Source organism: Chamaea fasciata, unplaced genomic scaffold (genome assembly GCF_029207755.1).
Source record: "Chamaea fasciata isolate MVZ Bird 193981 ecotype frontalis unplaced genomic scaffold, bChaFas1.0.hap1 SCAF_42, whole genome shotgun sequence".
Lineage (NCBI taxonomy): Eukaryota > Metazoa > Chordata > Aves > Passeriformes > Sylviidae > Chamaea > Chamaea fasciata.
In genome coordinates, this window is record NW_027094127.1 from 816322 (window position 1) to 839444 (window position 23123).

General features: G+C 54.5%; 1 protein-coding gene across 1 annotated transcript; it reads left to right on the forward strand.

Moving 5' to 3' along the window:
- Window positions 1-20773: 20773 nt before the first annotated feature.
- Window positions 20774-22340, forward strand: LOC136303891 (transient receptor potential cation channel subfamily M member 8-like). The gene is made up of 3 exons (XM_066207591.1): window positions 20774-20825; window positions 21177-21295; window positions 22011-22340. The coding sequence occupies exons 1-3, from the start codon at window positions 20774-20776 to the stop codon at window positions 22338-22340; spliced, it is 501 nt and encodes a 166-aa protein (XP_066063688.1).
- Window positions 22341-23123: the final 783 nt, after the last annotated feature.

The window sequence follows — 23123 nt, forward strand, 5'->3', positions numbered from 1 at the left end:
GGCCGAGCTGCGGCGGGCCGGGGAGGGAGCCCGGGCTCGTGGCTCACCCATGAACCGCATGGCCGCCTCTGGCAGGGACTCCTGCGGGTTCTCCAGGTAGGGCAGGGCCCGGAGCAGGTACTCGGCCGCTCGCATCCTGTCGTCTGCCAGCTGGAGAGAGCGGCAGGAGGGAAGGGTTGGCGCGGGCTCAGCCCCTGGGCCGGGCTCTGGCCGCGCCCAGCCCCGGCCTCCCCTGCCCGCACGGCCCTGAGGCCCGGCCAGCAGCCGCTGGCGCCGGGCTCTGGAGGGGGCAGAGGGCCGGCTGCTGCCCGGGGAGCCGCGGTGCCGCCCCGTGCCCGCAGCCCCGCTGGGCCGGGACTCCACGGGCACCCGGCTCGGGCCCGCAGGAGCCTGGAGAAGAGCCCGCGGGGCCCAGGGAAGGCAGCGGCGTGTGGGGCGCAGGCTGGAGCCCCCGGGTGCAGCACTGGGCAGGGGCCACGGCTGCCAGCCCCGCGGCCACGGATCTTCTCCAGGCTGAGGCTGCCACTTCTCCAAGCCATCCTTACCTTACACTCATCGATAGTCAACGGTTGTTCCTTTGTCAGTAGCTCCTGGAGATCCCTCCTCTTCAGGAACTTGGCCGCACAATGCAGGGTTTCCCGAGAGGTCTGGAGAGCAGCAGAGATGCAGAGATGGCACCACAGCCCAGGGCACAAGGACCCGCATCCCTGTGCCATGGCCTGGAGGAGGACGCAGCCTCCTCCTCCTCCTGCAGCAGGGCAGGAGGCAGCTGAGCCCCCGTCCCAGGGATGCACAAAACCTCACATTTGCCACACGCCAGTTCTCATCATGGCAGTAGATTAAAAGTAGGTACAGGCTCTTGTTGACAGTTGCCTTCAGGGGCTTTTTTCCCTCCTTCACTACCAACTCCATCACCTTACAGAAGAGGTCCATGGAGAGCAGTTGCATGTAGCTATTTTCCTAGAGGAAAGGAAAAAACCTAAGCATCAATTACTCCAGGCCCACCTAGGCAAAGGCCTGAAAATGCAGACAGCACACGGTTTCTGGGCAGCACCCAATGCCTGTGGCTCGGGTTGCAGAACCTTACACTGTTAAAGAGCGCCAGGAGTGCCTCAGCCAGCTTTGGGGCGGTGGTGCTGGATACCAGGATGTTTTCGCTCTCCAGCATATTAGTAAGCACACGAAGGGTCAGGGCAACCACCACTCCGTCTTCATCAGCCAGCAGATCCACAAAGCTTTCAGACAGGCAGCACATTCTTCTGGCCTGTGTGGAACACAAGGCTGCGCTGTGAAGCCGTGAACAGCTGCACCAGCGACAGCGCCCTGGCACTGCAAGCCCAGCCTGCTGCCGCAGGGCCCAGACACCAAAGGCCTGTCCCAAAGCACTCGGGCAGCTGAGGCAGGAGAGCTGGGAGCAGCTGCCTCAGCTCCTGAAGCCCAGCCAGCCCATGGGGCTGCTCTCCCCAGTGCAGCTTCAGCTGCTGCCCCCTTCTCACCATCAGGGGATCCTTGCTGAGCACCAGCAGGCCTTTGAGCGCCAGGCGACACCTCTTCCTGCACTCGGTCCGCAGGTACCTCGACACGACCCTCAGGACCCAGCCACCACATTTAGTTAAGTCCAGGCACTCCAGGACCTGAAAGGCACAGGGCAGTGGCACAGGGCCCGGCTGGCAGGAGCCCAGAACTGCCCAGGGCCAGCCCCAGGCAGCAGCAGCACAGGGCACTGGTGCCATCCCAGGAGGCTAGGGATGCGGCTGCGAGAGGGCAGAGAGCTGGGAGGCAGCTCAGCCAGGCAGCGCTGCTCTTCAGGCTCACCTCCACAAGGAATGCCAGGAAAGGCAGATCGCAGCCTGGCTTCTCAATGCTGAGCAGCCGGAGCAAGTGGGTTGCGATGCAGGCAGAGAAAGGGATCAAGACATGGCGCATCTCCCTGTCAGGGGCAAAAAGGAAGAAAGAGCCTGAGCTGGGGGGGGCACACTTTTCACAGGACTGACTCCCAGAAGTGCAGTCTTTCCCCAGTATCCCTGGAGGGGACGTGGGTGCTTTGGGAGGCGGCCACTCCTGTGCACCCTCCTCTCCCAGCCTTTTTCAGTCTGCTCGGCCGTCCCTAAAGTGACGAGGCCCTCTGGTCCATGACCACAGGGACTGTGTGGGGCAGCCCGGGCACAGGGCACCAATTCCAGGGACAGCAGGGAGCAGGGGGTCTCACCTGGCCAGCAGAGCCACAGCATAGTACTGGGTATTAGCACAGAGCATGGTGTCCCAGCCATGCTTGGACTCCACAACCAACACCTGATTCTCACACTCCAGCCGGCAGAGCAGGGACTTCATGACCTGCACTGCAAACCTGTGTGCAGAGCAAAGCCCGGGTCACATTGGGAGCACTGGCACTGGCCACAAGGACATGGGAAGGACGGGAGGACGGAGACCTGTTGGGGTCGCTGGGAAGGTGGTGTTCCTCTCGGCACGCTCTCCAGAAGCGATCGACTTCCTGTGGTGGCATCTGCTGTGTGGTGATGACAACATGGAAAAGCAAAGCCACAAAGAGGCGGGAGGAATAAAGGGTCATAGCCTCGTGGCACTCAGGCACCTGGAGAATCACCCACACCACCAGAGTTGCCTGCAAAAGAAGTTGCCAAGGAGAGCGCTCAGTGCGAGGTGTCCATGTGGCAGGGCCCCAGGGGAGACGCAGGGGGAGCAGCGGGCCTGGTGGCCCCTGAGCCTGCCCTTAGGCCAGGTTTCAGCCCAGGGCCTGAGGCAGGGAGAGGATGGAGAGCTGCTGGAGAGGTGACCTGGGGGTGAGCAAATGCCCAGAAACTCACAGCCAGGGCAAAGACGCCATCGTTGTCCCCATCGGAGGTGAACATGCTGTGCAGAGGCCAATCCTCCATCACACAGAGCAGTGTTGGCAGAACCATCTCCACTGTGAGACTCGATGAGCCTATGCTTCTCCACATCATTGCAGCAGCTCTGTGGGATCAGAGCTCTGTGTCAGGGACATCTCAGCCACACTACCATGCCCTGTGCGGCTCTGGGGGCCGGGTGACAGAGCCCCGGTGCCCTGAAGGGCAGGGAGGGAGCACGGCAGCAGGCTCGGGAAACAGAGGGGCCCGAGGGTCCCGGACCTGTCTGCCGCTCTGGCAGAGCCCATTGCACGGGCCGTGCAGGGCCATGGCCCTAAAGGCCGGGGAGGCCTGAGCTCTCCAGGCAGGTGGGCCCATACCTGTCACATGTTGGGGCACAGCGCAGGAGGGTCAGCACCACGTCAGCTGGGTGTTCTTCGGCCAGCCTCACGATGTTCATGGGCAGCCTGGTATCCACATTTCTATGCGATGCAAGATTCTGGTGCATCTTCTTTACAATGGCTGGCACCTGGAAAGGGCATGGGGAAGACTTGGGCCGCTGTCTAGGAGAGCAACTTCACCAGCTTCCCCCAAGAATCGCTTCCCTTCCTGCCACGCTGTGCCGGCCTCAAAGGCTGAGGGGGCCCAGTGGCCGTGGCTGGAGATGACACACAATCCTGGGAGGCCTCTAGCCCCGGCCCCAGGCTGTTTACCTGCTGCTCAGAAGAAATACCACTCTTCTGGATAAAATCCTCAGTGGGAGCAGGAATGGCAGTGGGAGAGGCCGTGGCGCCAGTATCTCTGATGCCCTGAGTCTCTCCAGTGTCAGCCGTTTGGAGGGCCACATCCTCAGCCACTGCCTTGTCAGCCCTTGCCCTTTGATCATTCAACGCAGTGTCAAAATTTTCTGAGGGCTCAGCCAAATCTGTGTTGACATCAGGCTCTGCCTGGGGCTCGGTCAGCCCACAGTCAGGCTCAGCTGAGCCCTCAGCTGCCCTGGTGCCGGTGTTTCTACGCCGAATGCGCAGGAATTCTCGGATCATCTGCAGGAGAACAAAGGACAGGGAAGAGAGACGTGTTCCATGGACTGCTCCAAGCGCGGTGCTCGGCTGAGCAGTGACAGCAGGCCCAGCCCAGGCGGGGATGGCTGCAGGTACCTTCAGTGTCCTGCGGAAGCTTCCACCGGCAGGCCTCTGCTCTTGTGTGCCGTCCGTGGCTGCATCTGGCAAAGAGCGAGAGCAGCCAGAGCTGAGGGGCTGCGGGAGAGGCCGGAGAACACAGCCCAGCCCTGCCCTCCCCAGGCTGCGATAGGGACGGGACGGGATGGGGCCACGTTGGCTGCAGCCATCAGCCCTGTGGCCCAGCTGTGCCACTCACCATCCTGTAGTGTCTGGATCCGCTCGGGCTCTTCAGGCTCTTGTGCTGGGGTAGCTCCAGGGCCTTTGCTTTTTTTCCCCCTGAATACTTTGGACAGGCCGAGAAATCTGCCCGCCATGCCACAGCACCTTTCAAGAGAGATGCCTCAGGAAAGCACTGAGGCAACAAGTTGTGCACTTGCGCCTTGAAAGCGCCTGTGGCAGAAGAAGCCTCAGGAAGGCTGCAGGACAGCAAGTCCTGCACTCTGGTCTCAAGGGCTCCTGCCACGATGACAGGAGGTTCCTCGTAGATGATTCAAGTCACCAAATCCCACAGTCCGGCCTGGAGGCCACAGGCCACAGGGATAAGAGATGACTTGGAAAGCCTCCGAGTCACCAAGTCGTGCAGTTTGGCCCTGAGGTCAGCTGCACAACTCACTCCTTGTAGAAGCTCTGGGTCAGGCACAAACGAGTGCGCTGTGCGGGGGCTCCTCACAGCACCGCTCTGGCGCGTCCTGTCCCGTCGCCTGCTCCAAGGAATGTGGCCTGGCTGCGTCACCGCCAGCACCTATGTCCCCACGTGTCACAAAGGGTCCTTGGACACCCTGTGCCGTTCAATGCCACGGTGACCGCGCTGCTGCACCGCGTCACAAAGGGCCAATGCACACACTGCCACCTGCCCTGGGGCCGCTCCCAGCCCAGCCAAAGTGGCCCAGGTTGGAAGGAACCCCTCTCCCCAAGTGTCTAAGACAGCCCTGAGACAGCATTTTTCGCAGCGGCTCAATCCATGGGCAAACGCTGCCCTGCTCTGCGGGCTCAGGGCAGCAGAAGGAGCCCCCAGGGCCGCTGATGCAGCCGCAGCGGGAAGGGCACGGGGCCTCGCACAGAAGCTGGCACGGCCTCCCTGGGACACGTCCCAGCCGGTGGCCGTCCTAAACCCGCGGGTGTGACACAGATGAGGAACCTGTGGGCCGGGGCACGGGCGCTGCTCTGACCCCAGGGGCCAGGGCAGCGCTGAAATCGGCAGGCGTGACGGAGCCCCCGCCCAAGCAGAGCTGCCGCCCCCCCGAGCCCTGGCAATGCTGGTGCCATCTCCTGCCCCAGAGACCTGTGCCCCGGGGCGCTTCTCTGCCACAGGGCAGCCAAAGCCAACGGGCCCTGGCGGCTGGGCTCCTTCCTACAGGGGATGTTGGCAGGAGCACCTGGAGCAAGTGCTGGCAACACTTGGTCTCTGTCAGAAGCTCTTACTCCATGCTGAAATTGTTTTCTACTTGGAGTGATTTCCTGAAGCACAAAATCACCCTGGCAGCAGAGGCATAGAAGGAGCTGGCATTTAAGAATCCTCAACTCGGGAAAGCTTTTCTTCCCATTACTCAACTCAAGTAGTTGCAAAAAGTTGCCAACTTGCTAAATTAAGAGCAATGGCCTGAGAACCTGATAGATTTGCAAGTTTCCTTCCCATCTCAAAGCAGTGTTAGAAATGATCAGAGCTAATTTCCAAAATCAAAGATTTAGTTAACAAATTTGAAAAGCAATTTCGGGAAATGCCACGATAAATCAGGACAACATCGATCAAATGTTGGTTGGTCAATCCGGGAGCAGCACAGGGTTCTCCTCCGGAGTACTGCCCACAAATTCGGGGTCTCAGGGGAGGTGTTTGAGACCATTTTTCTACCCTGAGGCAAAAACAAGACGGTAACAAAGAACCCGAAGAGCATGACATCATGTACATAAGAGAATCATTGAAATGTCTGGTGTCCGCAAGGGATATCTGAAAGAGTTTCCTGAGAAATTGAAAAGACGTCTGCATGAAAAGTCTCCGAATCTTCTGTCAGAAGGTTTCTGTTGCCCTCCGCCCAGATTGGTATGGGATCTCCTGATGAACTGTGAAGATGTGGTCCGCCCATGCTTCATGGGACCTTTCCCGCTTATCTCTCTGGCAGATGTCCAGGTAACACCTTTGGACTGTGAAAAGACTGTGGTATGCAAAGAGAGGCCCTGGAAGTGTTTCCAGCAATTCTGGGGATTTTACCTTCCACTGCAAAGTTTTAAGACACACAATTTTAATCCAGGAATTTAATACTATGTATCAATTACAGCAGCAACACCTTTGCCTTAAGGTCATCCACTGCATGTCACTTTGCAAAGCAGAAGACCACACAGAGACAAAATAAAGGCCTTGCTTTGGTTTCAAACATTTTCCTAGGAAGGCATGAGAAGAACCTGATTCTCTTAAGGAATCAAAGCTCTCCAGGAATGAAAGTCCACTCAGTGTTACAAAAGTAGCCCAAACAAATGAGTAGATTGCAAGAGGGCTAATCCTCCCCCTGCTCCAGATATCAAAGTGGCCAAGAAAGTAGAGCTCTCCCCTCTTCTTCTCTGCAGGAGAAGCAGGATGACTAAGAGAAAAAGTCCCAGCTATTCCTTCAGTCCTCCATCACCAAAGCTGTGCCATAGCACAGGTGCTGCCTTCAAAGTGACCCCAGTTCCAGCCTAGACTTCTCACCTTCCAGACAACTCCTTCCCCAACACGCCCAGCAGCACCAACCCCAGCTCAACACCCTGCCAAGACCCGCAGCTGTCCCCATGCCTGCGCAGAGCTTTGCCACCCCCTGGTTCCCTGCACGTGCCGTGGCATGGCACTCAGGAGGATGTGCTCCAAGGCCTTCCCCGCTAGCAAGCTCAGGCTGCCAGGCCTACAGTTCCTGGATCATCCTTCCCACCCACCCTTCCCGTGCACGGCTGGTCCATTTGCGCTCAGCTCCGGCTTGGCCGCTTCAGCAGGACTGCTGCTAAAGGATGGAGAGCAGCCTGGCAAGCTCCTTCTCCAGCTCCCTCTTTACTCTCGGGGGCAGGTAGAACATGCCACAGGAAAGCAAGCAGTGCCAAAAGACATGGGCCAGCATCAGGCACATTGAGGAATGAAACAAGGCCTTTGTTCGATGGAAGGAAGCACAAGCAATTGACAGAAGTGAAGAGGACTTAGCACAGATATCCAGAAGTCCTTAGCACCAGTGAACATCAGAAAAACCTGGAAGCCTAACTTGACATGAGAGTGACTTGACAAAAAGCTTGAGACATAGCCTTTGGGAAGACCTAAGGGCGGCTACAGAATCAGCCCTGTGCAGGGAAGGCATGAGGAAGATGAGCTGCTTTGGTGCGCTGAGACTCCTCCTGGCCAGCAGGTAGACACTAGGTTCAAGTCTAGGATTCTGACGCAATGTGTTTCCTTCTAAGCCCCTGCCTATGGAATCACCTCAGCAGTCTAAAGACGGAAGGGATTTTTGATAGAATTCCTACAGAAACCCACTGAAATTTGGACGTGGCAAAGAAGCCTTGTGCTGGGGTGCAGAGCCCTAACCTCCTGCCAATAAAAGAGCTCTTGGTGGACAATGCATTTGTCTGCTGATTTCTTTGAATTCTAGAGACCTCTCAGGACTGCTCTATCCTGAGGGAAGGCCCTTGGCCTTGAGCTGCAGGCACCCGTGCAAGCTTCAGATCAGCTCCCTCAGCTTCCAGGACCTCTCTTGGCCGGCATCCTGACGGGGAGGCAGGACTGCTGCCAGGCACTGCTGGGACCCAGCAGGACAGGACCGGCTGTCTCGTGTCTACGCAGCAGCCCCTGACACAGCCAGGGTCATCCCGAAAGCAGACAAGGCTCACGTGTCAGTGGAGAGGGGCAAGGAGCGCTGGGCTCCTCTCAGGGTGTCTCAGCTGGGCCTGCTCCACAAGACGCCCCCATTTGAAGGTGTCACGATCCGCTCACACAAGCGGGGTTCGTGATGGTTCGTTTTAGGGATCTCAGAGCACGAAAGACTCAGCGGGGGACAAACTCAGTTTACTCAATCACAAATGCACCTTTATTTAGTGCCAACATATGCGATAGTAGGGAGAGAAAAAGAGAATAGTTAGAAAAACAGAAAAGAGGGGAAGGGGATTATGGCTACCAACATGGAAGGTTGAGTCCTCGAGGCTTTTGAAGATGCCTATAGACGCGAGTTTCTCCAGTGGGGTGATCACAAAATTGAGCGAGGGTTTCCAGGGTTTCTATAGTCCTCTCCGAAGCGACAGGCAGTTGGCCAAACAGGTGGGGGAAATCATTGCAGTGTGTTCATTTAGAGAACCCAGAACAAGTCGGTCGTCAGCACGTACACTGTCAGCCAGTACAAGTCAGCAGCTGCAGTGCCAGCAGGCACAGTCACTTCACCGTGACTTGCCCATTGTATCTGCTCAGGTTCTGATGTTCCGATATGGGTGCTGGGTTTTTCCATCGAACACACCTGCAGGAAGCACTTGGCCAACATCCCACCTCAGCCAGGCCAGAACTCCTGTATTGAGATTTTAAAGTCCCTTTTAGGGGTTTCAGTCTCTGTCCTTGACGATGGTCGTGAGGCAGATGAGGGATCTTCAGACTGTCTCTTACAGAAGGCCTGCTAATGCCCAGCTGCCAGAAATGCCTGCCTTGTTCTCTCCAAGATGCAGAGAAAGAGGCAGGGAGCAGAGCGCCTTGGGAGGCAAAGCTTCCAAGCCTTTTCTGAGGCCACGCACACACCAAGAGCAGCCAAGACTCTCCCTGCTGCCTGGCCCACACAGCCCAGCTCGGTGCTGGCCCTCTGGGCCGCAGCAGCTTCCAGCAAGCAAGAGGCAAACACATATTGCGAGGAGTTGAAACACAGCAGACAGGTAAGATGTGAGACGTGTGTGTGGGAAGGCCTTTGAATTCACAGCTCTCCAAGACAGCTTTGGGGCTGGCAGCTGGACAGAGATGCTCCTGCTCACACCTGTGTCCAGAGAGGGGGAACACACCCTGCTGCAGGTGCTTGCCTTGGTCTCTGCAGGTCCAGCTGGATTCCAAACCTGCTTTTCACAGCCTTCTCCCTTCCCTTGTCCATCTGCCAAGTGCAACGGGCCTCAGGGACTGAAAGGACCACAGAAAACCAAAGGGGACAGTTCTTCCTACATCACGGGGAGCTCCTAGGAAAACGCTTTCCTTCAGCAGCAAGCCCCTTTCCCCCAGAGGCCTTTCCCCAGATTGGAAGCTTTCCTGGGGAACACCAAGACACTCTTAAGAAACCCTGGCAAGGCTGAATTCCCTCTGGACCTTTCTGGACAGGCGCTCCAGCTCTAGCTGGCATTTCCCCCAGTGTGATTCCAGCTGGAGGTTGACACATGCAGCCCCAGGCCCCCTACAAACACAAGCTGCCCGCTGCCTCCACTCCTGCCTGCGCTCACAGCAGCAAAAGCAGGCTCTTCCCGGCCAGAGACCAGAGAGCCCTGATCCCGCAGGACGCTCTCGCCAGCACCTTCCAGGACTCTCCGCTGTGCACGCAGCACTTTTCATGCCCGCTCTCCACAGCCTTTGGAAGACAGAGCACAACCTGGCTGGCGCTGCCATCAGCACACTGCAAACACGGGCAGAGGAAGGAGAAGCAGGGGCTGCTTTGCGGCCATGCCCAGGAGAGACTGGAAGGCTGCCCTCCCTCTGCTCTCACTCGCTTGGCTTTCTGGCAGCCTCTGAGGCAGGGGCTGCGATTCCTCAGCTCTGGGCACCAGAACCGCAGCCGGGATCCCGGCACTGCCTGACGGCGCTGGGGCCATTGGCTGGGTCACGCGTCCGAGTCTCGGCCACCGTGCTGCTGCTGCTGCTGCTTCACTTGCCCTTAGGCACACCCCAAGCTCCCTGTTAAGGCCTGGTGGTCTCTGCTTCTGCCATCTCCCCGACCCTGTGCAGGGATGGAGCACTGCTGTGCTTTCAGCAAGCTATTCTTGAAAGCTTCCAGCATTCCAAGCTCCTTTGCCCTCTGTAGATACTTGCCATGGAATCCCTCACAGCTGGCTTCAGAGCGTCCTCAGGTTGGCTCTCTCAAAATCCGGGAGCTTCAGGCTGCTCAGTAGGACCTTAAACTGCACAGTGTTGTGGAACTAGACCTTCAGCACAGGCACCTTTCCAGCCTGACGCGGCCTCGCTCCTCTGTGTCTCTGCACAAAAGACGGCGCGCAAGAGGACGGCAGCAGGGGCCTGTGTGTGCTAGGGCTCAGATTTTACACCGTTTCAGCTCCACAGAGACGCAGGTGAAGTGAAGAAGCCAAAGTGTTTATTAATTCAAGGCGAAGCAAAGGGATGAGCTGGGAGGGAATAAGGGGGGATGGGCAGGGTCTGAGGGCTGGAGGGAGGGAGCTAACTACAAAGAGGGAGAGGTGTGAAGCCAGGAGAATTGTGCTCAGCCTCAGCTGTGCGTGGAGCTCCAGCAGCACTGAGAGATGGTGTCCTCTTCAGTGTCTCCTGGTGTGTTCTTGGGACACCGGTTTGCTGGATTCAGAAGACGTCCCCAGTTGTTTAGCTTTCTGGGGAAAGCGGGCTTCATTTTGCAAGTTCAGAGCATGACGGGCTGTTGTCTTGCTTCTGGGTTAAAGGGCTGCAAGAGCAAAGAACAGAGCCATGGTCAGAGGCTGGATCAGTGGGAATCCTAGGAGATCTTCCTGCCAGGGCCATCCCATCTTGCCCTCGTCCACACAAGGAGCAAAGGCCTCCAGAGCTGAGGATTGCAGCTGTCTGCCCAGGCAGTGCAGCTTCCCCCGCCAGAGCCGCTGACGGCCCGCTGCCCTCACTCACCCTGACTGAGAAGGTGAAGCTGTCCTGGCTGCCCCCTCAGAGAGCGTGTCACGGCCCCAGCGGCACGGCTCCCTGCCAGCGCCGCTGCCAGCCCTGTGGCCACACGGCCTCCTGCCCCGGCAGGGCTCAGCCCGGGCCCTTGCTGCCTAACTGTCCTACCTGTCCCTGTGATATCAAACTGAGGTGGACCACTTGGTCCAGCTACGCTTTCATGTGCTCTTAAGACACCGTCCCTCAGACAAGAAATACACAAGATGTACTCAGTGGATCCAGGGAGTCCTTTTCGATCTGCTGTTGCTGAGCAGCAGCTGTGTCAGCGCTGCAGATGAACCGACTGCCCGGGCTCACCTTCTCGGCTTGGGGAGCAAAGGCTCCTTGACACAATGCTCCTGCTGCAGCAGGTTTGGTGCAAGAGCCTGTGTAGATCTGGGAGAAGAAATGAGTTTGGTTCAGAAAGGTGGCTGGCAGAGATGATCCTGAGATGCCGTTCCAAATGCAAGCCCTTAGGAAGATGCTGTCAACCTGCCACACTCAGGGCTCTTAAAATGGAATTTTTGCACATCCACTTCCCGTTTGACTGGATGGGTCAAAGCCAAAGACTGGTTTTATTGGAGTTCATGGTCAGATTCATCGTCCATTTTCAGGGATTTTCTGAAGGACGATTTCCACAAGGACCATATTCCACTTCTTCCCAAGGACCATATTCCACTTCCTCCCTCTTTTCCTCCTCCAAGGGCTGCAGACACACTTGCAGCTCCCGGTTCAAATGTTCTACCTCCCCCCACGGAGTGCTCTTGTCCTCCACCACGTTCAGGTCATTCTCAACCGGCAGCATTTCTGGTGGAGGCAGTTCCTGTGGCTCACGCCGATCCTAGGGCTCCTCCTTCTCAGCCATTTGCAGGAGGCCTTTGCAGGCTGCCTGGCCAGATATCAACACTTCCACCTCGAGTCAAAGAGAACAAAGCAGTCAGAGACTACAGCTTGTCCCTCTTAGCCAAGAGTCATCAGCTGTGAGCAAAGGGAAAGAAGAGATTTACAAGGGCTACAGACAACTTGTTTCCATCCTCCATCTTGGGCACCACGTTCCACTGTTAGAACACCACAAGAAACGAGGAGAGCGAGAAGAGGCCAGCAGGAGTCAGTTTGGATGACTGCTGGCCAAAAGGCCAAAGGACTACTTCCATTGTCCAGGGCAGCAGTCGAGATTCAAGATACCAGGAAATGTCCTTCAGAATGGCTGCCACAGACACTACAGCAGGATGGCCCTCAGAGGCATCACCCCACTTGCCTGCTGCTCTGCAGTGGAAAGGCAAGAAGGGCAGAAAGCACCAGCTTGGTGACTGTGGCAGTTATTGCTGTTTCACTCACTTGCTTTTGAAGACTTTGATGGAAGGCATTGAGTATGTCTCTCATTGTTTTCATTTCTTGCTCCATCCTCTTCTCTTTTTCCTTGATCCTAGCCTCCATTTCCTGCAGCCCTGCTTGCAGCTGTTCCTTGTCATTCTGAAGATCAAGTGAGAGGGGACGTTTCCTCATTGGAGTAGCTTCACCTCTCTCACTCACTTGAGGTTGTTGATGTCCCCTCTGCTGATGGAGATTCATCTCCTCTTGAGGATGAATCTCCATCATGTCTTCTGTGTTCCTCCTCTTCACTGCCTTGATGTCACTCTGAGCTTCAGACAGCTCTGCTTGTGGCCCTGCCTTGAGATTCTACGCACACAAACACAGAGCAGGTGACAGGGAGCCGCCATAAGGCTCAGCTTTTTCCTCTTTCAGCCTCAAAATCACATTCACTCAGCCACGTCTTTCTGTGTCCCTGCCCACCTCTGCTTCCACTGCCAACCTCCTTTCCCAGTGCCGATCTCTGCACGTGACAAGGCTCGGTGCTTTCTGTGCCTCTGGGACTCCTGGTCTCCTCAGTCCCAAGAGCTCTGTTTATGCCCCTCTTCCTGCCCTTCACTCTGTCATCTGCAGAGCCAGGCTTACCTCTTCATTCTCCTGTGGCTTATCCACCTGCTGCCTGAGCTGCTCTTCCTGCTCTTGGGCTGGCAACAGCTCTCCCTGAGTCTGGCATGGCATCTCTGAGAGTGCAATCTGCTCATGCCTGTTGTCTGGCAGGAGCTGCACAGAAAGCAAGAGAAGATGGCTTTCAACTTCCCATACAACATCTGTGGGCCAAGACTCCATGACTGATGGGCTCACACATTCCCAAAGCACTGTGCTGCTGTTCTCCTGGCTCATTCTCTGCCCATGGGGAGGCACAGATTCCCAAGTGAAACTGGTAAGATAATCAGGCTCCATACAGGGCTGACGCTCCAACAGCCTCTCAGGCAGATGATAGGAAAAGTGTGGCATTTCTCAAGGCTCTGGTGAGGGCATCCCTCCACTTCTGCTGTGTCCTCTTTGTCTTTCTCTTGTGACTGACACCCAGCCCTGTCCCACAGCTCCATCCTGGCTCTGCAGGTGGCTTCCTCTGCCAGCTCACTGCTTGTGAGAGACACTTCTGGAGTTCATGTTCTCTTCAGGCCTGCGCCGCCATTCCTGCCTTTCTGACATCTACACTCTTTTCAGAAATCCTGCTCATTCAGGAGATAAGGATGTGTGCAAAGATCCTCTGATGGACGTCACAGAGCCTCTACAGCCACCTCAGTCTATGGAGGAGGACCAAGGTCTTTATTCTCCCCCTTTTCTCAACTGAGAATTCTGACTGGCAGTGACAGAGACCCTCATAAGGCCCCACCAGCAAATTAACTTACACACCCCTGAGGATGCCAATGAAGGAAACAATGACCCACGGAATGCATGTATGACCAGAGTCACCAAACACCACCTAAAACATGGAATTATTCCACCTCGCTCGCACAGGCAGAAATTGCAAGAATTAACTGAGCGCTTCAGGGAAGAAGCGGCTGGAGGAGGAAAAGGGCTCTGAGGGGAAAGAAACCCCATGTCTACAGCAGGAAACATCTCTGCCTGCTCAGAATCGGCCCACGGAACATGTCTCTCCTCTTCTTTTGAAAGGGATGCCTTTAGGTGAGCTTTGCAGCTCCAACTGCTTTGCACCAGAGCCGGGAAGATGCAATTGTGTAGATGTTAGATAGATGGAAAGGTGGAGAGATGGATAGACGGACAGATAGAATGTGCAGGGCATTATGGAATGTGATGAGAACCAGAGCACTGCACTGGGAACCACACTCCTTGTGCACCTGTGCTCGGGCAAGTTCTTCTCTTGGAAATTACTACACTGATGGTGCTGAAGTGGCTGGAATCAGAAATTAAGAACAGCCCCATCCCAGTGCCTGTGATCTCTGAAGACAAGCTGGAATGCCAGGACATTGATTTCCTGCTCAGTTCCTAAAACCAACACATACAAATGCCCTGGGATGCCAAAAGGCACGGCACCAGTTAACCTGAAAGTGATGAGCAAGCCCAACTGGCTGCCTCAGCCAAACAACTGTTCAATCTTCACAAACATCCCTGCCGCAAATTACATATTCTCATGCAAAAATGCTGCATCTCCAAGACCTGCAACATTACAAATTAACTTCTAACAGAATCGTTTCCAACACTGGAAAAGGGCAGCAAAACTTGACCTAAAGAGCCATGATGGAAAAATAGAAGAACAGGGATTCTGCACTTACCAAACAAAAAAAACGAACAAAAACAGAAGGGAAAATGCCACGTCGTTCAGTAACTATGGACTTGGAGACAGTGAGGGGAAGGTCAAAGTCAATAATGAGACTCTAATAACATGCTAAAGCTCCCTCAGCACCTCCTCCCTGGGCTTGTCCTCCACACCCTTCCCCAGCTCCCTTGTCCTTCTCTGGACACACTCCAGCCCCTCCATGACGTTCAGCTTCCCAGGGCCCCCAAACTGGGCACAGCTGGAGTGCCCAAAAGACTCTGTAGAAGTGACGAACGACTCGAGAAAACTACAGAAACCTTCCAAAAGCCAAACACAGGTGTCCCAAGTAGGAAAACAAACAAACAAACAAAATCTCTTGACTTCCAGAAGGAACCTGTGCGCCCTTGGGCTATAGCTCTGCAGAAGCCAAGACATAGAGCTTCACTGAACCAGATGCTCACGCAGAGCACCAGCCCATTGGTGCCTCAACGTGGCAGATCAAAGCCCATTGCCCAGCTGTCACTGACTGGGGGGAGACCCTAGGTGCTGGCAGCACTGCAGCACTCAGCATCCTCAGCCAGCAGCAGCAAGTGCTGGCTGGGCAGAAACTTGCACCTCTGCCTTGCACTAAAGACAGCACCCTCCAGAAGTGGCACTTACCGTCTGGGACAGTTCCAGCTGTGGTGTGACCGCTGCTGGAGGCCTGTGGTCATTTGGCTCCTCATTGGCCTCTTCTGCAGGAGCAGAGGGAGCCAGAGGAGAGTCTGCTCTTGCTTCTGTGATCTGTGGACAGAGAGGACGGTGAGATACAGGCTCATTTATAAGCTTCTTTCTCTTCAGCCCTCAAACCACCTGTACTAAGCACAAATCATCGACTTTGAGAGCAATGGGATTCTAAGTCACTCAGACTAAATTCAAATAGGCTGATTCAACTGTGCTGCCAATTGCTCTGAATTAGATTTTCCCCCCTTGGCTACTATGTGGGGGCAACTTTCTCCCTGCAAAACTGGGCTTTTAGTTCTTTCGAAGCTCTGCAATGGAAAATGAGGAAATGGAAAATTAGGAAATAGCCAGTGACGCCTTTGCTCTTGCTGCTGCAGACATGGAAATGGATTTTCCTGCAGCCTGCTCATCTGGTCCTCTGCACTCTACTGCCACAGGCCAAGCTGGCAGCTTGCTGCACAATTCTTAAATGCCAGGAAAATCAAATGTTCCTTTCTTACTCACCTCAGGATCAGAACCTCTGAACGCCCGGCTCAGGTGACCTGCAGTGGGCAAGGGAAAATGAAACAGATTCTTTGAGAACGCTGGAGACAACCAGAGCATTTTTACAGCACCTTCCAAGAAGGCCTCCCAGTCCACATTTTCAAAGTTGTCCCGCTTGACTCAGCAAAGGGAGGAAATGACAGACTCTACTGCCACACACTCTCCCATGGAGGGAACACAACCCCTGCAGGCTCCCTTGCAAATGCTGCCTGCACAGCCCTGGCTACAGACACCCTCTTTTGAGCTGAACGTGTTGACAGTGCTTCACCCAAGCGGCATCCAAATGGCCTTTCTGTTTCCAAATCAACTCAGTCACTAAGAAAGAGCAGGAAGACATACAAAAGCCCGGTTAGGTGACACCCAGGGGAAACCTCTACTTATGTGCCAGCTGTGTCAGGAAATAGCAGCAACATCCGACTCCATAAACAGAGAAAACTACAGCTGCAAGCTGCCCAATCATTGTGGCAGCTGCTGTGCAAGTTTGCAAACTCTAACACTAAAGAAAAGCAAGGCTACTCTCCGTGTTCACCTGCCCACTGACAAAAGACTCAAGCGCAGGACAAAAGCTCCTGTGCTGAGCAAGTTCAAGAGCTGCTCTGACACCCCTGAGGCCTTCCGTGCACCAAGACAACCTCGGATGTCACCACGACCACGTGGCAACCGTGCCCTGACATCACAAAGCAAACGCTCTGTGATGGTCTGTGAATTGATACAGACCGAGAGACTGATGTCTGTGTAGGCCTAGGCTGCATTTTTACCTCTTTCCCTCCTCGGCTGCCTGTTTCAGCTCTTGTTTTTCCCCCTGTGCCCCCTGTGCCCCCTGTTGCTGTGCCCAGCCCCAGCTGGCGGCCGGGCCGGGCGGAGCAGCAGTTCCAGCCCCGGGTGTCCCTGGAGCGTTGGGAGCTGCCGGTGGCCCCCGGCGCTGTCCCCTGAGGAGCTGCTGAAGGACGGGGAGACACAGGGGGCTGAGGGGGCAGCTCTGCCAGGCCGTGGAACCAATTCCAGAGGCTCCACTTTGGCCACGGCTGCCCTGCCGACCTTGAGGACAGGCAGGGACTGACAGGAGGCAGCGGGGAGAAGCTGAAGGCCACCAGCTCCAGCAGTGAGCAGGGAGCTGCTGCTGCTAGCCCCGAGCCCGGGTGAGGCCGCAGGGCCGGTCAGGCGGGCTGGACTGAGGGTGCCGCGGGGCTTTGGCCCTGGGCCGTGCAGCTGCCCCGGCCGCCACAGCGGCTGTCCTTGGGCAAGGCAGCTCTGCCCGCAGGGCCCGGGAGCTGTGCCCCTCTGAGGATCGTTTCCTGAGGCAAACTCCAACTCTAACCCCGAGCAGGAAGCAGAACCCCTCACAGTGCCTTTGCAGTAGCTTGGAAGGGGAAGGGCCAAGGGAGGAGTTTTGGGGGCAGGAGCCAATACCAAAGCAATAGGGGCAGGGTTCAATGTGGAGTGACAAGGTTTGAGCCAACCAGGCGGAACATCACAACACTGGAGGACTTTGTCCCTGCAATTCTCCAGCCATGCCCAGCACATGCCCCACTTGCGCCCTGGCTGGGCAAGGCAGGCACAGATTTGGGATGGCAGCAGAGCCACACGTTGGCTGAGGACTCGCTGCAAAGGCTGCTGAGAAAACTCGGGGACTCCAGAGTGTAGAACTCCAACCAGAAGCCAGCTGGGCAGGAGAAATCCTTCACCAGGAAAGAAAAGAGAGAAAATGTGGCAAAACCGGTGTGAGGATAACTATGAGAGTCACAAAATGCTCTAAAATCACCATTGCCTAGGCATGTCTTCAGCAAAAATAATTTGTTAAAAACTGAACAGCTTCCATGAAAGATAGATTGCACATTCTCCTTCACTTTCCTTGCTGTGCTAAGTGAAGATGTCCTTATCACTGGGAATTTTTGCCCTTCAGCACCTCCTACACATTCAAAGGTTCTGTACTACCACTTGGCACCATAAATTGAAACCCCTAAAGGGGACTTTAAAATCTCAAGACAGGAGTTCTGGCCTGGCTGAGGTGGGATGTTGGCCAAGTGCTGCCTGCAGGTGTGTTCGATGGAAAAACCCAGCAGCCATATCGGAACATCAGAACCTGAGCAGAAACAATGGGCAAGTCACGGTGAAGTGACTGCGCCTGCTGACTTGTACTGGTTGACACCGTACCTGCTGACGAAAGACGTGTTCTGAGTTCTCTAAATGAACACACTGCAGTGATTTCCCCCAACCGTTTGGCCAACTGCCTGTCACTTCAGAGAGGACTAAAAAAACCCTGGAGACCGCCGCTCACTTTGGAGATCTCAGAACTGGAGAAGATCACGTCTATAGGCATCTTCAAAAGCTTTGAGGACTCGACTCTCCATGTTGGTAGCTATAATCCCCTTCCCCTCTTTTCTGTCTTTCTTACTATTCTCTTTTCTCTCCCCACTATCGCGTTTGTTTGCACTCAATAAAGATGCATTTGTGATTGAGTAAACTGAGTTTGTCCTCCGCAGTGTCCTTTGCGCTCTGAGATCCCTAAAACGAACCATCACGAACCCCGTTTGTGAAAGCGGATTGTGACAAGGTGTAAGCAGGAGCATCTCTGTCCGGCTTCCAGCCCCAAAGCTGTCTCGGAGAGCTGTGAATTCAAAGGCCTTCCAGCACACACGTCTCACATCTTACCTGTCTGCTGTGTTTCAACTCTTGGCAATATGCATTTGCCTCTTGCTTGCTGGAGGCTGCTGCTGCCCAGAGGGCCAGCACCGAGCTGGGCTGTGTGGGCCAGGCAGCAGGGAGAGTCTTGGCTGCTCTTGGTGTGTGAGCGGCCTCAGAAAAGGCTTGGAAGCTTTGCCTCCCAAGGCGCCCTGCTCCCTGCCTCTTCCTCTGCATCTTGGAGAGAACAAGGCAGGCATTTCTAGCAGCTGGGCATTAGCAGGCCTTCAAATGGGGGCGTCTTGTGGAGCAGGCCCAGCTGAGACACCCTGAGAGGAGCCCAGCGCTCCTTGCCCCTCTGCGCTGACACGTGAGCCTTGTCTGCTTTCGGGATGACCCTGGCTGTGTCAGGGGGTGCTACGTGGACACGAGACAGCCGGTCCTGTCCTGCTGGGTCCCAGCAGTGCCTGGCAGCGGTCCTGCCTCCCCGTCAGGATGCCGGCCAAGAGAGGTCCTGGAAGCTGAGGGAGCTGATCTGAAGCTTGCGCGGGTGCCTGCAGCTCAAGGCCAAGGGCCTTCCCTCAGGATAGAGCAGTCCTGAGAGGTCTCTAGAATTCAATGAAATCAGCAGGCAAATGCATTGTCCACCAAGAGCTCTTTTATTGGCTGGAGGTTAGGGCTCTGCACCCCAGCACAAGGCTTCTTCGCCACGTCCAAATTTCAGTGGGTTTCTGTAGGAATTCTATCAAAAATCCCTTCCGTCTTTAGACTGCTGAGGTGATTCCATAGGCAGGGGCTTAGAAGGAAACACTTTGCGTCAGAATCCTAGGCCTGAAGCTAATGTCCACCTGCTGGCCAGGAGGAGTCTCAGCGCACCAAAGCAGCTCATCTTCCTCATGCCTTCCCTGCACAGGGCTGATTCTGTAGCCGCCCTTAGGTCTTCCCGAAGGCTATGTCTCAAGCTTTTTGTCAAGTCACTCTCATGTCAAGTTAGGCTCCCAGGTTTTTCTGATGTTCACTGGTGCTAAGGACTTCTGGATATCTGTGCTAAGTCCTCTTCACTTCTGTCAATTGCTTGTGCTTCCTTCCATCGAACAAAGGCCTTGTTTCATTCCTCAATGTGCCTGATGCTGGCCCAAGTCTTTTGGCACTGCTTGCTTTCCTGTGGCATGTTCTACCTGCCCCCGAGAGTAAAGAGAGAGCTGGAGAAGGAACTTGCCGGGCTGCTCTCCATCCTTTAGCAGCAGTCCTGCTGAAGCGGCCAAGTCGGAGCTGAGCGCAAATGGACCAGCCGTGCACGGGAAGGGTGGGTGGGAAGGATGATCCAGGAACCGTAGGCCTGGCAGCCTGAGCTTGCTAGCGGGGAAGGCCTTGGAGCACATCCTCCTGAGGGCCATGCCACGGCACGTGCAGGGAACCAGGGGGTGGCAAAGCTCTGCGCAGGCGTGGGGACAGCTGCGGGTCTTGGCAGGGTGTTGAGCTGGGGTTGGTGCTGCTGGGCGTGTTGGGGAAGGAGTTGTCTGGAAGGTGAGAGGTCTAGGCTGGAACTGGGGTCACTTTGAAGGCAGCACCTGTGCTATGGCACAGCTTTGGTGATGGAGGACTGAAGGAATAGCTGGGACTTTTCCTCTTAGTCATCCTGCTTCTCCTGCAGAGAAGAAGAGGGGAGAGCTCTACTTTCTTGGCCACTTTGATATCTGGAGCAGGGGGAGGATTAGCCCTTTTGCAATCTACTCATTTGTTTGGGCTACTTTTGTAACACTGAGTGGACTTTCATTCCTGGAGAGCTTTGATTCCTTAAGAGAATTGGGTTCTTCTCATGCCTTCCTAGGAAAATGTTTGAAACCAAAGCAAGGCCTTTGTTTTGCCTCTGTGTGGTCTTCTGCTTTGCAAAGTGACATTCAGTGGATGACCGTAAGGCAAATGTGTTGCTGCTTCTAATTACTGAGACGATATCTTGGTGTTCAAGATGTTCTGCATAGGGGAATCATAGTTCTTTGCTGTATGTTCAGAGGATAATTAATGTTGTCCTTTGGTGACTTTAAAATCTAACTCATTATCTACTTCCATTTAGGCTTTTTTAAATTTGTTAAAACCCAGGACTGATGAGAAGCAACTTTGCTACGATGCGGTGGTAAATTTCTTTGTTAAAGGATCTAGGAGATCTGCTACTAAACTGCCTTGATAGCTTTGAAAGGGAATTTTTCTATTCTTTTGTAGATCAAAGACATCCTTGAAAGCCCTCATTTACTGACAGTGATCAAAATAGAAGAAGGTGGCAATGAAATTTTGAGCAATGCCATTTCCTTTGCTCTGTACAAAGGCAAATAATTGTTTTTCTGGGTTTGTTTGGGAATTTAATAATAAATGGAAATGGGATGGCTATTTATTCCCTAGAGGAGGTTTCCTTAGAGCAGTGCCATCTCCCTAGAGCTAAGCTCCTGTCACAATGTGGAGCCTGTCTTCTTCTGCTGAAGGGGTGTGGGCAGGCTACAACAGCAGTATGGGATCTCTGAGCGTGGGAAAGATCCAAACCAGGTAACTGGGAAGGCATTTTGGAGAGTCTTGGGGATGCTGGTCGGGCCCCACTTGGGAATCCTGCAGAATCTCCCTGGTGTAGAGGGTGCAGGACTCTGAGCAGCCTGAAGAAAGCCTTGTGCTGATCTTGGTTAGGAAGTGCTCCTGGACCATAAACACATCCCTGAGCCTCCAGCAGCCTCCAGCCCCCAGTCAGGAAGATGTGCATGAGTCTGGGGAAAAAGCCACTTGGAAGAAGTCTTGTCCTGGCAGTGTGAGAAGCAGCGATGATAAATGTGCCTGGTTGTTACTCAGAGATTGTTCCTCGCCTGCAGCTTTCCGCACCAAGGAGCACGACAGGGAGAACTGGAACGGGCAGCTGAAGCTGCTGCTGGAATGGAACCAGCTGGACCTGGCCAGCGACAAGATCTTCACCAATGACCGAAACTGGCAGGTGCAGCCCCCTTCTGAGGGAGTGCTGGCAGCTGTGGGGAGGGACACATCCCAGCAGGAGCCACTGTCTCAGCACCTGGGCCTCTGTGTCAAGAGAGTGTCTATTGCTCCCGCACTGATCGTCACATTCCGTTCAGCCTGGAGAAGAGGAGGTCAGACCTCCTTGGCAGCTGCTGCTTCCTCACAAGGGGCAGCTCCCATCTCTACTGTTACAGGGACAGGACCACAGGGAATGGCTGGAGCTGTGCCAGGGGAGGCTCAGGCTGGAGACCAGGGAAAGGTTCTTCTCCCAGAGGGTACAGGGCGCTGCCCAGGCTCCCCAGGGAATGGGCACGGCCCCAAGGCTGCCACAGCCCAAGGAGCATTTGAGCAACACTCTCAGGGATGCATAGGGTGGCATTGTTGGGGTGTCTGTGCAGGGCCGGGGGCTGGACTCCATGATCCTTGTGGGTCCTTTCCAACTCATTCAGTCAGGATAATCCATAGAGCCAGCTCCATCATTCGCTGATGATCCATCCATTCTATCATCACTGGTTAGAAAGGTGATCTGCCCATGCCAGAAATGCTCTGGGCCATCTAGCCAAGGCAATTGTGCACAGAAAAAGCCCCCGGCCTGATTCTGATGAAAGTGTGACAGTGATTGTGTATCAGGCCATAGATGAAATTTACATGTCTCACATGTGATCCCTCACATTTGCTTTTCCAGTTCTTCCTAGGCTGCTGACCTTCAGGATGTGACGTTCACAGCCCTGGTGAAAGACAGGCCCAAATTTGTCTGGCTCTTCCTGGAGAACGGCTTGAATCTGCGGAACTCCCTCACCCCAGGGGTCCTGATGAAGCTATACACCAACAACTTGAGCAGCCTGGTGTTCTGGAACCTGCAGTTTGCCAAGAACTCCTACAACGATGCCCTCCTCACCTTCCTGTGGAAGATGGTGGAGGATTTCCAGAGAGGTTTCAAAAGAGATTACAAAAACAGCAAGGAGGAGATGGAGATACAGCTTTCAGTGAGTGAGGAGCATTACCACATAACCATCACCACATAATAAGTCATTCACTCTTAACTGCAAATGTCAAGATTAAATTAAATATATGATTTGCAATTGTTTTTTGCTTGTAGCTTACAAGCTTTTCTTGAAAATGTCTTTGTTTCACATTAACTTTTTTGATTAACCAATTCCAGGCAGTAGACAGAAAGGTGGTTTGGGCCCTCCATTCTACACATGTTGTACCTTTAGAGTTTGTGAATTTCTGCAACCAGCTCGATTTCTAACTCATGACTTGTGATGTAACTCCTTTCAGTTTTTATACAGCAGATATCATTTCATATTTCAATTGGAACTTCATATTGTTTCTAACACAATTAGAGGAACTCTAAACATAATGGTAAAATCTTTGTGTACCCAAAATAACCTCTAAATGGTTTCAGTATTATGGAGCTTTTTATTCGGAGCAACAACAAATGGCCTTTATATTCTTGATTTTAACTACAGAGGAAGGGGAGGAAGTGTGCAGTCTGCTCTGCTAGATATGATTGCAGGACCTTGCTCATCAAACCATCTGTTTACCATGACAGCAAAAGCTGCTGTGCATAGTTAGACAAAGGGGCCAGTGGGGTTCAACAGAGGCCAGTTAGGAACGGAGTCACGGCAAGGCAAGCAGATAGTAAGATTTTGCTTCACGGGATCATTGGACAGTCTGAGTTGGAAGACACCCTAAAGATCTCCCCGTGTGACCCACATGCCATGGGCAGGGACCCTTTCCACTAGACCGGATTCCCTAAAACCTCATGCAAGCTGGCCTTGAACACTTCCAGGATGGGGCATCCA